General features: G+C 42.6%; 1 protein-coding gene across 1 annotated transcript; it reads right to left on the bottom strand.

Annotated features, from left to right (window-relative positions):
* Positions 1-1,339: 1,339 nt before the first annotated feature.
* On the bottom strand, positions 1,340-11,121 carry polr2b (RNA polymerase II subunit B). Its single transcript, XM_070836703.1, has 25 exons — positions 11,034-11,121; positions 10,167-10,239; positions 9,645-9,795; positions 9,377-9,489; positions 9,065-9,284; positions 8,791-8,949; positions 8,445-8,609; positions 8,093-8,289; positions 7,872-7,991; positions 7,488-7,674; positions 7,030-7,173; positions 6,698-6,837; positions 6,007-6,118; positions 5,664-5,818; positions 4,873-5,071; positions 4,624-4,792; positions 4,406-4,502; positions 4,223-4,317; positions 3,811-4,061; positions 3,597-3,686; positions 3,045-3,152; positions 2,637-2,750; positions 2,218-2,378; positions 1,935-2,130; positions 1,340-1,585 (listed from the first exon to the last, which is right to left on the bottom strand). Exons 1-25 carry the CDS (start codon positions 11,050-11,052, stop codon positions 1,496-1,498), a joined length of 3,525 nt encoding a protein of 1,174 aa, XP_070692804.1. The 5' UTR covers positions 11,053-11,121; the 3' UTR covers positions 1,340-1,495.
* Positions 11,122-12,704: the final 1,583 nt, after the last annotated feature.

Genomic DNA, 12,704 nt, shown 5'->3' with positions numbered 1-12,704 from the left:
TTCATTTTATTGGCTCAGACTCTCCCACGACTTCTGACCTCCGACTTGTCTGACCTTTGACCCCTGCCCCCCCCCCCCCCCCAGTTTGAGGTCACGCCCTCAAAAGACTTTTAGGAGAAACAAAACTCTATTTCGTTTGGTCATCACCACGACAACCTGATCAGAAAATGTCTGTTAATGTGTTTTTTTTTTAATTTTGTTTTTTATTGAACGAAACATAACATGCAGCATAAAACTGGTACAAAGTGGCCACATCTTCTGCACTGTAGCGTAAATTCTATCACAATCCAAAATACACAAAGTGTATAAATACATATTGATGATGTTAATGTCTTTATCAGTTCACCGAGGCTCCAACTGTTGACTATTATCATTTGAGTTTATTTATTCTCATTCTGAACCCTTTAACCAGCTCGTTTTGCTCGACCAGTTAACCAGGTATTAAAACCCACCTGCGTGCTGCTCTGACTTTAAAAACGTTGGCCCACCTGATCATGTGACCCCCTAAAAGGAAAAGCCCGGCTTAATTCTGGTAAGTCTCACTAATTTCCATGAGAATTCCGTTACATCACCAAGGCTCAGTAACCACGGCAACGGCAGGCAGTTCCGTCCCCTGGCATTCTAGAATCCTCAGCTTTGAATTCTAGAATGTTCGGTTCTCTTTGTCTTAATTACAGATTACGATCTTGATCCGTCTTGAGATCATGTTTGTTGTACTAAAGATTGATCGATTGATTGATTAGAGCTTAATTCAGCCGTTTAAAAAAAAAAAAAAATGTGGGTGGAAACAGACTCTAGTCCACGCATACCTTTTTTTTGGGAATCATAACGGAGGATTAAACTGAATTTCTGGTTCGCTACTTATTTTATGTGCATTTTTTGAAATTATCCATAAACATAAATTGATTTTTTGTTTGATTAATCAGTGGGTTTCATGAACGAAATCACTGAAGTACATGAAAAAAAACAAACAAAAAAAAAAAAAACTACTGCCATAGAATTATTAGAAGAAAACCTTTAGCTATTTTGTTCTATTTTAGTTTATTTATATTTTCTCTTTTATTGGGTTAGAATTGTTGAAACTGTGTGCTGCGTTTTTCTAAAGATAAACTGATGATTAGCAACTATCAGTAATTATTAGTAGTAAAAACTTTTTTCTCCCAAAGTGACCGAGCATGAATGTTTGTTTACTTTAGTTGAAATGATCACATTAGTAAAAATAATCTTTCACTCTTTATTTATTCAGCACAATAAATAAGCTTTCATTGGCTGCGTTGGTCACATGATGTTTGTTTGTACCAATCAGGACTCAGAAAAAGACCCATGTGACCACGACTCATCACCAGAGGAAAAATCGAATTTATTCTACTTTTACAAAAACAAAGCGAGACGACACAAAACCGTAAAAACAAAGAAATCAAACTTCTACTTGAGCCTCGTGCTGCTGATGTCACGTTTAAAGTCTGCGGGGAGGCGTGTGATTGGCCGAGCCGTCCTATGACGTCATCATACGCGGCGCGATGCTCATCGACATCAGCTCCTGGAAGAGAAGCTTACAGGCGTACGGCATCCGGACCAGAGAGATCTGATGGACAGACAGGCAGACGCAGAGAGAGAGACGGGTAATCAATAAGAGTGATCATCAGGTCAGTTTGATTAAGTGTCCAAAACTAATACAGAACCAATACCAAGATCAATACTTAACCTCAATGGTTATTGATATCATGTTTACCTGAGTTATGTGGTGGGTTACTGATCATGTTTACCTGAGTTATGTGATGGGTTATTGATCATGTTTACCTGTGTCTTGTGGTGGGTTATTGATCATGATTATTTGTGTCTTATGATAAGTTATTCATCGTGTTTACTTGAGTCTTGTGATAGGTTATCAATAATGTTTAACTCTGTCTTGTAATGTGACTGATCACGTTTACCTGTGTCTTGTTGCGGCAGCCTCGACACTCGTACGTGTGCGTCCGCGTGTTGGCGATGGCCATCAGTCCGCACAGATTACACACGTGAACTTGATATGGATCAGACGCCTCGAACAGACGCTCTCTGAGGAACTGAGCCGCTCCGTGAGCGATCTGACAGTCACGCTCCATCTCTCCGAAACGCAGACCGCCATCACTGAGACAGACAGGTGAGATGGGCAGGTAAGACAGGGAGGTTAATCATATAGGTGCCACAGACGGGTAAGACAGGCGTCTTACTCACCGTGATCTCCCCTCCATTGGCTGCCTGTTGAGGATCTGGACGGGGCCGCGGGCCCTTGAGTGGATCTTATCGTCCACCATGTGCTTTAGACGCTGATAATAAGTCGGACCGATGAAGATCTGAGACGTCAGCTTCCTCCCCGTGAATCCATTATACAGAACCTACAGAAGCACAGATCAATAATATTGAAGACACGGAAAGTTGAACAGTTTACAGGTGTACTGTTTGTTGCTAGTGAGTTTTTCAAATCAAACTAATAATCTTAAACTAAACATAACTATAACCCTGTTGAAAGATCTGAGATCTGGTCTGTCCCTCGTTCACACTGACATCATGCTGACATCACAGTGACATCACACAATCCAACATGGCCGCAGTGATTCAGTTAACAGTTTAAGGAAGGAAACAGCATGAGTGACCTCATTTCCTCTCAGGTGGTATCCGTATTCAGACAGCAGGTTTGACACTTTCTGCACGTTGACGGCGTCGTTAAACGGCGTGGCGTCACCGATCTCACCTTTGTTCGCAGAAACCTGAAACCAGACAGACAAAATCAATATGCAACATATTTGTGCATGTATCAGCTGCAGAGAGAACCTGCAAGTCAACAGACAGGGTGCCGATAACCCACTCTTTCAAAACAAAAACCAAAATGTTTAGTAGGATTTAAAATGTTATGATTATTAATAATTAGTGTTAATGCATTATAATAATTGATTACCATATTATCCTAAAAAATGTCCACGTTATTAGAATTATTATCTTGTGATCAGCACTATTTCAGTGATGTTATTTAATATTACCAATCTAGATTTAATGATTACTACCTTGCCCTGCAAACACTCGATCAGATGGCCGACTGTCATTCTGGATGGGATGGCGTGAGGGTTGATGATGATGTCAGGTGTGATTCCTTCGCAGGTGAACGGCATGTCCTTAAACACAAGACACACAAGTTAAATAAGTCAAAGACAATCAGCGTTTACCAGAGTTTGTTTAAGTGTAGCAGATTTAAAGATGGAGAATCTGACTTTCAGCTGATGGAGGGTATTTTGAGTCCACTTCCTGTTTACCTCCTCTGTCTACTTCCTGTTTACCTCCTCTCTGTCCACTTCCTGTTTACCTCCTCTCTGTCCACTTCCTGTTTACCTCCTCTGTCTACTTCCTGTTTACCTCCTCTGTCTACTTCCTGTTTACCTCCTCTCTGTCCACTTCCTGTTTACCTCCAGTCTGTCCACTTCCTGTTCACCTCCAGTCTGTCCACTTCCTGTTTACCTCCTCTCTGTCTACTTCCTGTTTACCTCCAGTCTGTCCACTTCCTGTTTACCTCCAGTCTGTCCACTTCCCGTTTACCTCCAGTCTGTCTACTTCCTGTTTACCTCCTGTCTGTACTGGATCCCACAGGTTCCTTTCTGTCCGTGTCGGCTGGCGAATTTGTCTCCGATCTGAGGAATCCGGACGGAGCGAACCTGCAGAAAAGATGAAGAAAATACGTGACTAACAGATTTCTTCCTCTCAGAAACACTTGGCCAGTCAGGTGTTGTTCTTAGGTGTGTCAGCTTTTCTGTCAGGTGTGGTGTGTCGTCCTCTCACCCTGATCTTGCAGAACTTGTAGCCCTCCTGGTTCAGGGTCACCATCACCTGGTCCACGATGCCGGTCTCGCTGGTTCTCAGAAAAGTGCTGCAGTCTCTCTTGGTGTAGCGCCGGTTGGTGCTGTCCAGCTCGTCGTCGTTCTCCGGCAACGTCACCGTCTTCCCGATAATCACGTCCTCCCCGGAGACACGAACGCCGGGTGCGATGAGCCCGTCGTCGTCCAGCTTGTCGTAGATGGCGTGTCTCATACCTGAGGATTTTAGATTTGTTGTCAGTCTGCAAAGTAAAATTAGGCCCACCCTCCACTGACAACACCTGTGACAGGACGCTGCTATCACACCTGAGATGACTAGCAGGTGCTTTCATACTGCAAACAGACTAGAAATCATATGTGAGTTTCTCATTTCTTACCCTGACAGGTTTCTCGTGTCGGCTTCTCAAAGATCTCCTCCTGATCAAAACCTTTCTTAGACTCCTGCTCTTTGTATGATCGATAGAAAACAGACCTGCAGGCGGTAAAAACAGCTTTAAAGACAGAAACAACAGACACTCAGGTTACACCGGTAACAAACTCCAAGTGTAGAAGTTACTGACCTGAAGAAGCCTCGATCCACAGCCGACCTGTTCATGATCACAGAGTCCTCCTGGTTGTATCCCGTGTACGAGGCAATCGCCACGATGGAGTTGATACCTGAAAACCAAACAGAAAGTTTCAGTTACCGACACTTCAGACTAGTACGGACACCTGAAATGTAGTGAATTCACTTGTGACTTGTGTCTGACTGTACGGGGACCGGGCAGGTGTGCGGTACCTGCGGGCAGCTCTCTGAAGCGCAGGTACTCCATGGATCGGGTGGTGACCAGGGGTTTCTGAGGGTAGTACAACACGTGAGCCAGCGTGTCCATTCGTACGTGGAAGTTGGTGATGTAGACGCCCATGGCCTGTTTGCCCATAGCGGACTGGTACGTGTTCCTGGGAGACTGAACGACAACAAAACTGATGTAACATTTCACTGAGAAAAACACGATCGCACAAGAGGTTCCGGTTTGTCTGCTTGTACCTGGTTGTGGTCGGGGAAGGGGATGATGGAAGCACAGACTCCGAGGATCATGGACGGGTGGATCTCACAGTGTGTGTAGGTGGAGCAGTAGGCCACGCCCTTCTCCTGGAGGTCGTCAGGGGTCATGGCGAGCATCACCGTCTCCTCCTCCAAAGTGTCAATGTACTCCACTACGCCACTCGCCACCAAGTCCTGCCAGCTGACCACCACAAACAAAACAACACAACTTTACGTCAACCGACACATTAGTGGTGAAATAAACAAACTGATAATTATTCCCGTCAAGTTTTTTGATCAAACTGTACAGGAAAAAAAAAAGACAAACTAACACAGGACTCAGCTAACGCCACCGATAAAACAATTAGTCGATCAAAAGAAAAATCAATTGGCAGCTATTTTGAAAATCAAATAATCATTTGATTTACTTTTCAAGCAGAAATACAAAACATTCTAGCCTCTAAAATAAAAAGTGTTTGCTGCTTTTCTCTGCTTTATTTGGAGATCTTTGGGTTTTAGGCTGTTGATCCAACAACATAAGATATTTGGAGACGACACTGTGAGCTCTGGGAAACGATGATTAATCAGGAAAATAATCAGCAGATTAATTGTTAATGAAAACAATCAGGAACTAACAAAGTTTACGGCAGCAAACAGCAAACTCGATGGAAAGAAGCATCAAACTATTCATGTCGTCTTACCTGCACCCCGTCTCACCTACATTTGTTTCACCTAGACATGTCTCAGCTGTAATCTGTGTCAGCTGTGGTTGTCTCACCTCTACCCCGTCTCACCTGTAGTTGTTGTACTCTCTCTCCTTCAGCTGGTCGATGTGTCGCCTCTTCAGCAGCAGTTTCTGTTTCTCGACGATCAGCAGCGGTCGGCAGATTCGTCCAGCGTCCGTGTAGATTCTGATCTCACGCTCTCTGATGTCTCTGATCATCGACACCTGAAACATTCAGAATAAAGTGAAATTATCAGTAATATTCTATATTTGTGCAGACCAAAAACAACCCGGCGATGACTGTTAATCTTCACAAACACCTCACAAATATTTGGGTTCATTTCTAAAAAGAGTTTAGAGACAATGATGACATCCACACTAGCAAACAGCGTCTCTGAGTGGGTTTTAATTACCTCGGACACGATGATGTCCATCTGTCTGCGGAGTTTCCTCAGCGTGTTCATCAGCTGTTCGGGATCTTTGTGGATTCCCACCCAGCAGCCGTTCACAAAGATCTTAGTGGCACTAAAACATAAAACACAAATAAAACCAATATAAAACACATAAAGAGTCACAGAGAGTTTCAGCACTGAGTTGGTTTGATAGCTGTTGTTGAATGTTTCTGATTATTGATTAATGATAAAGTCCAAGCTCTTAATAAACTGGATGTTTGGTGTTTTCATTCTGAGAGGAAGTGCTGCTGCCACCTGGAGGTCAGTTTGAGACATTATACAAGAGCCATGAAGTTAAATATCACAGAAATAACAGAGGAACATCTCAGTTATGCTGCTTTTTATGGATTCAGGCAGACGGGATGTCATTTTAGTGGAAGAGAGCAGGATCGTAGTATTAGGGGAGGCTGGCAGAGAAAACTAGTAACAGCAGATGGCACTGCTGCTTTTTGCCGTCCTCGGCAACTGAATTCACAACCAGATGTTATATAGCTGTCTTACACAAGGAGAAGACATGTAATGTATGTTTGCAATAACTTAATTTCAAATGTTCAGCACAGTAACATATTATCATGTGTTTCTTTATAACAGAGACTGCTGATGAGTTGTTCTGGAAGCTGCAGAAATATCAAATCAAGCCGAAGTGACTGACTCTGCGATGGCAGCAGGTGAGATCTCCTCCAGGTTCTCCATACTCCACTCCTCCAGAAACTCCAGAATGGGAGACGGCTGAGAGCCCACGGAGATGTAGGCCATGAGGGCCAAGTTCTTCACCAGACCCACAGCGTGACCCTGAAACACAGCCGCTGTCTGTTAACGCCTTCGTCAATGTGACTGATTGTACAACGAATAAAGCTCCGGTGAAGTTTTCAAATCATCCACAGTGCAACAAAGCTCCAGCAGACCTCAGAGAATCAATCTGGATTCAGATTGATGGTCAGATTATTTGTATTTCCAGATGTTTTGGGGTCCTGTGTTTTGTACCTCGGGCGTCTCGGCGGGACACACCATTCCCCACAGTGTGTTGTGCAGCTGTCGGGGTTTTGCCAGTTTGCCGTCTCTGCCGATCGGAGAGTTGACTCGCCGGAGGTGGGACAGAGTTGATGCGAAGGTCAGACGGTTCAACACCTACAACCAGAAAAATGAAACAAGATGATGTTTAGATGTCGACCTCAGGACATCGTGGTCCCGCCAAACAGAGACGACTAATGCAGAACCATCTGAAACATCTTCCTGTCCTTAAAGCTGCACTGAGACGATTTAATGTGAAGATGTCGGACTGAAACTGAGCTTCAATAAAACATAGATGTTGTCAACTGTTAAGGTGTTGTTAGCTGATTTTATTAGTCCAGATGGAAGGTGTTCAGTAGGATTAACTCATATAATCTACATCTGTGTGACGAATGGAATGAGCGCCACACTCCAGAGGCAGGTGGTCTCACCTGTGACACTCCAGCTCGGGCCTGGTGAGCCTTCTTCACGTCGCCCCAGTTTCCAGTAGCCAGTGAGTACTTCAGGCCGTCTGAGATGATTCGGGTTTTAATGGCGAGCTCCAGATTGAAGTCTTTTCCTCTGTCGATGAACTTTTGAGCGTAAATCCGGATCTCCTTCAGCAGGTTCTTAAACATGCTGAAGACGGAGAGAAAGACAGTGTTTTTTAAATAGTATTATTATAATAGTAATATTATTTCTGTTTCTACAAATAATTAAAGCTGCAGTAAATGTGTCATGTGATTTATATGATAATAATATATAATAGTGTGTATATGTGTACACATATGTGGTCAAAGGTCAGATGTGATGACAGTGAATGCAGGAAGCCCCACCCTCTGAACAAGAAGGCCAATAGTGGCCCGGCAAGGTCCAGCCTCTTGTTGCCATAGTGATCTCTGTCATCCAGCTCTCGTCTGCCGAGAGCAGCCAGCAGCAACCTGTGGACCATGTACCTGAAACACAACGACACACACTATAATACACACTGAAGTACACAATAATACACACCGACTTCTCACCTGTAGATCTTCCTAAACCTCAGGTGGGGACTCACCCTAAGAAATAAGCCTTCTTGGTCTCACAGAAGTCGCTGACGCCGACGTGCGGCAGCATCTCTTTCTGCAGAACTTCTTTTGCATATTTGATTCTTCGCTCCTTCGTCACGCCGGGTTTCGCTCCTCTGGAACCGATAAAGTTCAAGGCCACGTTCTGCTCCTGGATCACAAACGCTTCGTCCAGAGACGGCTTCACCTGGAAACACAGTGACATCACTGGTGACGTCACAGCCGTGTGAGCGGGGCTAACAGTGACTCTACCAGTAGATTCTCCCTCAGTGTGTTTACCGTATGACCTTTAATGATGAACTAACAGCCACTACCTGATCAATAACTAATAATCAGACCAACCATCTCCATCATCTCGGGGTCGTCGAAGTCGTAGATGATGTGCTCCAGGATGTCTCTGTCGGACACGAAGCCCAGCGCTCGAAACACGATGATGATGGGAACTTCCTGTCTGATGTACGGCAGTGTGGAAACAATCCTCTGACCGATCGCACTCTTCTTCACTCCCTGAGAGAGAGAAAAACAATCAATAATAAATGACCTAATCATTCACATCTGTCTTCTGATTGATGGATCCAACCTATTATTCTATATTAAGATATTTAAGATATCTAATGATTCAGCTGAACTCATGAAAACATAACAAAATAACAAGGACTCCTGTATCCAGGTGAATTTGAGGACTCACCTGTCCTCCTCTGGCCATCATGCTGACCCAGATGGTGCTGGTGGGACGAGACGAGTTCTCCAAACAGGACCGACACTCGCCTGTGTAGGCGTACTTTGAGTCCTTCTTGGCAAACACATACACTGTGTTGGTGGCCATCTTTTCCTGAGCGATCAGCACCTGAAAACCACCAACACACCAGTTTAAAGATCAGAATAACCACCAGAGCAGCTACCTTAGCTTAGCATAACACCCTCAATGATGTCACACACTGCATCACGATGTCAGAGCGTACCTTCTCGGAGCCGTTGATGATGAAATAACCTCCAGGGTCGAGCGGACACTCGTTAAGCTCACACAAGTCTCTGTCCGTCAGGCCGCTCAGCAGACAGTAGGTGGAGCGAAGCATGATGGGAATTTTACCAATGAAAGTCTTCTGGTGCTGAGTCTGCAGCTGGTCCTCCCCCTCCTTTATGATGGTCTTTGTGATGTCAACGTAAAGGGGGGCCGAGTACCTGAGGGGGGGTGACACAGTAACACAGACCAGGTGAGACCAAGTGAGAGTGACACGATCGAGTGAGTGTAGGTGAGATCATGTGAAACCTACGTGAGGTTTCGTAGTCGGGCTTCGTTGGGCATCATGGGAGACGGAGCTCCATCTCTTTCCCAGTGGGTGGGCTTGGACAGGTAGATCTGCTCAAACTTCAGCAGGTAACGAGGCTGAAACAGAAAAAGGAGGTCAGAGTGGTGTCGTAATGAAACACGGGGTCTGTAATTATCTAAAACCAAATTAAAGAGTTCACTATCAACGTCCATCCAAACCAGGTCTAGATAGTAGTCCTGGTCCAGATTCAGCTCCAGGTTTGGTGCCTTACCGGTTCCTCCACCTCCCCTGAGGTGTGCTGGGCTTCAGCCTGGAGGTCGATGGGCGGAGCATCCTCGACGATCCTCTGAACCGACATCTGGATGAACTCATCGAACGAATCCAGCTGCTGGCGCACCAGACCCTTCTCGTCAAAATAAGAGCTGGAAGAGGAGATCAATCACATCAGTCTTAGTTATCAGTTATCTGGTGGGAGCTTCTCTCACTGTCAAACGTAAAATGTTATAAAGAGGAAGGTAAATGTCAGATTCACAAACAAAACAATCTAAATTGAAGTACGTTCTGTTTAACAAACTCTCCTCAGTGTGAAACCTCCATCAAACATCAGCAGGCTCACATCTTCTGGATTGTTTATAGACTCATTTATCAAAACTATCATTTACAGAAACCCTTTATTCCCCTCTGTATCTGTATGTATTAAAAGATGAACTTCAGCACGTCTGTGGCTCGATTCTCCTTTAAAAACATCTGTTAGTGGATTTTCTCTGCAGCGATGTGACACCGGTGACTTTACCTGATGACGATCCAGCACGCTTCCTGCCACAGATCTGGAGTGATTTCATCTTCGTCCTCATCGTACTGATTATCTGACCAAACACACAAACATTAGAGATACTGTCACTGATCAAAGTGTATTATTACTGATTAATATCTGTGCGCTGATCAGATCAGCTTATTTTAAATAGTTACAGCAGTTTGTTGGGTTCTTATTTGTCCTCATCAGTTATTTCTAATGTTTCTGGTTAAACTACAGATACGTTTCCACAATATGGACAATTAATTATCTAACTACATAAATTATTACCTAACAAGGTTAACTACTGGAGACTAGTTATCATTACAGATAGTGGTCCATCCCAGGGCTGATGTATTAATATTGATTCTGATACTACTAAAGTGTATTTGCTACTTTTACATTGTAGTATTAGTACTTTCACTGCAGTAAAGGATCACAGGAGGAACACAAACAGTTTACCAGAGTTTCTATCTGTCTGAATGTGTATTTGTACTTTAATTTGTGTACATTTTGGGGTTTCTGTCTGCTGGCTGAAACAAAGCACCGCGCCAATAGCTTTAGCTGCTGTTAGCATGTCACCCAGTAAAGGTTCATGTTTTTACATTAAGCTAAAGTTAGCCTGAGTGTTCGTGATTGTTCGCGGGTGTTACTGTGAGCTAACTGCTGTTAGCATGCGTGTTCACTCGGTAACATTAACAGTTTGATGTTTTTGTATGAGAAGCTAACGCTAGCTAACAGCTAAGGGATGTTTTGAGATGAGGCTAACGTTGTGTTAATAAAGTTCAGTCCGGCCGAGTGTTGATAAACTGTAATCTGCCTGTGTGTTGATAAAGTTTCTGCAGGTATAAGCAGGTAGGAACTCACCTTCGTCCTGGTCGTACATGTTTTATCTCCAGAAAATATTAAAATCCAACAAATTGAAAACTCCGGCACGACGTAGAGCGCGCCCCGGAAGATAAATACTACTTCCTGTATTCTTCTTCGTTGGCGGTGTTTAACGCAGAGATGACGCACGGCAGCCCTCCTCCGTTTGGACCGCGACACTGCAGGTGTAACCTGCACCTGTTGAGTACAGAGAGTAAACAGCATGTTGGGTAGTTTTCAGCATTAAGTGTTGTAAAGTTATTAAATGAAAGAAGTTACAGTGCTGAAGAATTTAATAAGTAAATAACACAAAATACCAGAAATTTATTTAACAGTTATTATAGAAGTTGTATTTTTTCCTTTAGCAATAATCTTTTTATTAGTTGACCCGTTGGCAATATTGTCTTTTTCTACTTTTACCTTACCATGCCAATAAAGCAATATGAATTTTTAAAAAGAAACCTAAAAAGTAGAGGCTTTAAATACGTGTAACTGTAATATATTTTGAGAAAAACACTCAACATAAATGTAATAAAAGTATTAAAGGGGATATTGTGTTTATATGATGATTTATTATAAGAGGTGTTTAAAAAAAGAAAAAAAGAACCAGACTAAAACAGATCAATTAGTTACCTTGCAGCATAGATTACTATAATGATCAACCCTGGGTACCATCATGGTATACCCTGGTTGCCATGGTGATCTGTCGTGGTTGCTGTGGTGATTTAATGTAGTTGATTGATTTTATTTAATATTTAAAATTTTCATAAAAAAACAAAACAAAACACAACACCAGTACTGCTATGGTGTTAGATGTTGAGGCTGTAATAATTCCTGTGTGTATAAACCTCTTTACGTTCTTTATCTATTTTTCTTCAGCTTCATCACTAAATTCTTGAGCTACAAAGACTCGAGGCAGAAGGGGAATAAATGAATTAAACGAACAAATCAAATAGAAATAAAAGAAAATTAATGACTTATAGTGGGGAGTGAATGTAGTTTATCAGCTGTCTCATTTGGGGTTCGGCGAGATGGTTTCAATATAATGTTTAATTTATGTTCACAGAAAGATTTTTATTATCTGTAACTGTTGGACTAATTCTGATGTTTGAGTCCACCATCAAACACTTTAATGTTTATTTGTCAGCCACCTATTTTACTTTAATAGAATAAATAAAATGTGTTGTTTCTATTTTCAACATCAGCCCACAGGTGAGGATTTAAGTGTGTTATGCTGACATAAACTAGTTAAATCTACAAAAAAAATGTCTGTTTAAGTTTATTTATTTATTTTAAAGAGCTAAATTCTTGCACCTCATGAAGTCATCCAACGAATTAAACAATTTAAAAAAAAAATTTTTTTTTAATTCAGAGAGCTTTTTATCCGCTCTATTATAAAAACACCTGAACACACACACGTGCATATATTCTCTATATATATTTCTCACATTCTTATATTTGCATTTATTTTTAATATATTTTGTTATATCGCTTGTTTTTGCACTTCTTCTGTTACTGACACTTTATTTCCGCCTCCTCTGCTGCTGGAACAAGTGAATTTCCCCGGTGTGGGATAAATAAAGTCTCTCTTATCTGAACACAGGCTGCTTGAACGTGAATATCTCCGCAGTGTTAAAGCTCTAATGCTACAAAACGGCCACGTACAGTGTT

The sequence above is a fragment of the Pempheris klunzingeri genome, chromosome 9, assembly GCF_042242105.1.
Source record: "Pempheris klunzingeri isolate RE-2024b chromosome 9, fPemKlu1.hap1, whole genome shotgun sequence".
Taxonomy (NCBI): domain Eukaryota; kingdom Metazoa; phylum Chordata; class Actinopteri; order Acropomatiformes; family Pempheridae; genus Pempheris; species Pempheris klunzingeri.
This window is presented reverse-complemented; position numbering and strand designations above follow the sequence as displayed.